This window comes from Fukomys damarensis, unplaced genomic scaffold (genome assembly GCF_012274545.1).
Source record: "Fukomys damarensis isolate Sample0158 unplaced genomic scaffold, DMR_v1.0_HiC HiC_scaffold_33, whole genome shotgun sequence".
Lineage (NCBI taxonomy): Eukaryota > Metazoa > Chordata > Mammalia > Rodentia > Bathyergidae > Fukomys > Fukomys damarensis.
In genome coordinates this window covers 56,140,622-56,142,609 of record NW_022900945.1, presented here as the reverse complement: position 1 = coordinate 56,142,609, position 1,988 = coordinate 56,140,622, and the positions used below count along the sequence as shown (strand labels likewise).

At 51.6% G+C, this 1,988-nt stretch overlaps 1 protein-coding gene across 1 annotated transcript in view; it reads right to left on the bottom strand.

The window, feature by feature from the left end:
* Positions 1 to 1,988, bottom strand: part of Ube2q1 (ubiquitin conjugating enzyme E2 Q1) — a 14,052-nt gene that overhangs the window by 5,930 nt on the left and 6,134 nt on the right. Inside the window, exon 3 of the mRNA XM_010643990.2 lies at positions 1,935 to 1,986. Within this exon, the coding sequence (XP_010642292.1) occupies positions 1,935 to 1,986 (52 nt within the window). The remainder of the gene's footprint in view (positions 1 to 1,934; positions 1,987 to 1,988) is intronic.

Genomic DNA, 1,988 nt, shown 5'->3' with positions numbered 1-1,988 from the left:
AAAAAAAAAAAAAAAAAAAAAAAAAAAAAAAAAACCTCCACAAAGACTCTAGGTCACCGGGGAAGGAAGAACAAAAATGAAATTAAATCTACAGAAGCAAAGGCAGACTCTCTCCCCGCAACACTCTCAACAGAGTCCCTGAAAAATCAATTCTCCCCACCTCTCCCTTAGGAACCCGCCACCTTCCCAGTCCAGGCGTGGGCTACAGGGATCCACATGGCAGGCTGGAGGAAGCCTACGCTGCTAGCTGCTAACATTCTCAGCATTCCTGAGCCAGAATGCCAAAAGCTTGACCAGACCCCCACCCACACACCAAGACCAAGGGAACCAGCTCAGACCAAGTCTCCTTTACAGGGGACACAAGGGAATCTCGCTGAGAACCCCCTAGACTAACCTTCTGCCAAAGACAAACACAGGAGATGTCCTCTGGCAACAGAAAGCGTAGCTAGATGGTGCAAATCTAACCCTTAAGAAATCAGAAGCTTAACTCAAGAATAAAACTCCTGAGATTTCCACACTTCCCAAGGTAGTATTATCCACTGCTACTGGGTCTTAGCTCTACCACAACTCCACGCCTCAATGCTGGAGGAAAATACAAAAATTGCTCAGGTCTTCACCTGAGTAAACCATGCCTGGTCTTCCTCCCCATGGTAACTTCTCCTGGGAGGACAGGAAAGAGAAATGGGACACAAGTTTCGGTGGGGCACCATCCAACCCAACTATGACCTGGTCTGACAGAGGAAAGGGGTGGAAAGTATCATGTCGGCTGAATCCAGGCCCCCAAGCAGCACAGAAGTCACAAGTCTGTCCTTCCCCAGGCTACTCCTACTTGCAGTTTGCCTGCCTGGACAAAGCACTGTCCACCAGCTCCCTAGCTGCTGTTCCAGCAGGAAGACCGTCACAGCAGGGAGCACCAACCCGGATTTGCGCTACACCTCGAAGAACCAGACATTTCCAATCATCCGAGACCAAACCCTTCTCTCGGAAACAGAAGAAACTGGGCGTGGGGGCACACACCTGGGATCCCAGCACTCCTTGGGAGGCTGAGGCAGGAGGATCACTGCGAGTTCAAGGCCAGCCTGGGCTACATACCGAGTTAAGGACACCTGAACTGCCTAGTGAGACCCTGTCTCAAAAAAAAAAGGTATGAAAGGTGTCTCCTAATCCAATGTACAGGACGGGATGATGTTAGCTAGAGAGAAATAGAACTGTTACTGCTCAGAACAAATGGGGTAGCCTACACCCACCGCACTACCATCATTACCAAGAAAGGCAACAACCTGGGCAACTGGACAATCCATAAAGAGGGAGAGAAGTAGTAATCTACGACTAGCTGGGAGAGAGAGTTACAAATTACACCAAAATAAAAGGGAATGCAAAAGCGGAAAAGAGGTCAATGAACTGCGAATAATCACCTGGTAATTAATACTCTAAGCAAAGAGGGTCTGCACAAGGGATGCCCGACAGAGAACCCACAGGTGGTAACATCTTAAGTCAAAGGAACTACTGAGAGTGGTCATCCCCAAAATGTGCAGAGTTCCACGCTAGGTCCTTCGGGCTGGGGTCAATGCAGAGGTTCCAACGATGTAATTAGAATGCGGCGAAGAGGAGACATTTCTGGGAAGCGAGGTAAAGTGGAGCAGTAGCCCAAAGGAACCAAAATCATGAGCCTTGGGACGTGGGCGAGTTCGTGGAAGGGGGCAGGAGACAAGCCATATGTCCAAGTGTCCCTGGCTACCTGGGGGTCAATAGCAGACTCTGAGGGCAGGCAGAACCGCAAACTGCAGAAGCAAGAGTAACCGGAGAGAAGGAGCTAAACCCCGGGAGCGGCTTGGGCCTCCCAAGCCCTTCGACTGCAAAAAGCTGTAGGGGTGAGCGCCCAGGTCCCCGACGAGCCCCCCAAGCCGGCCACAGGCGCCCGCGAGGGTCCTCACCGTGATGTTGCAGTGGATGCGGACGGGATCCCCGGGCACCGACCCCCGAGGGGG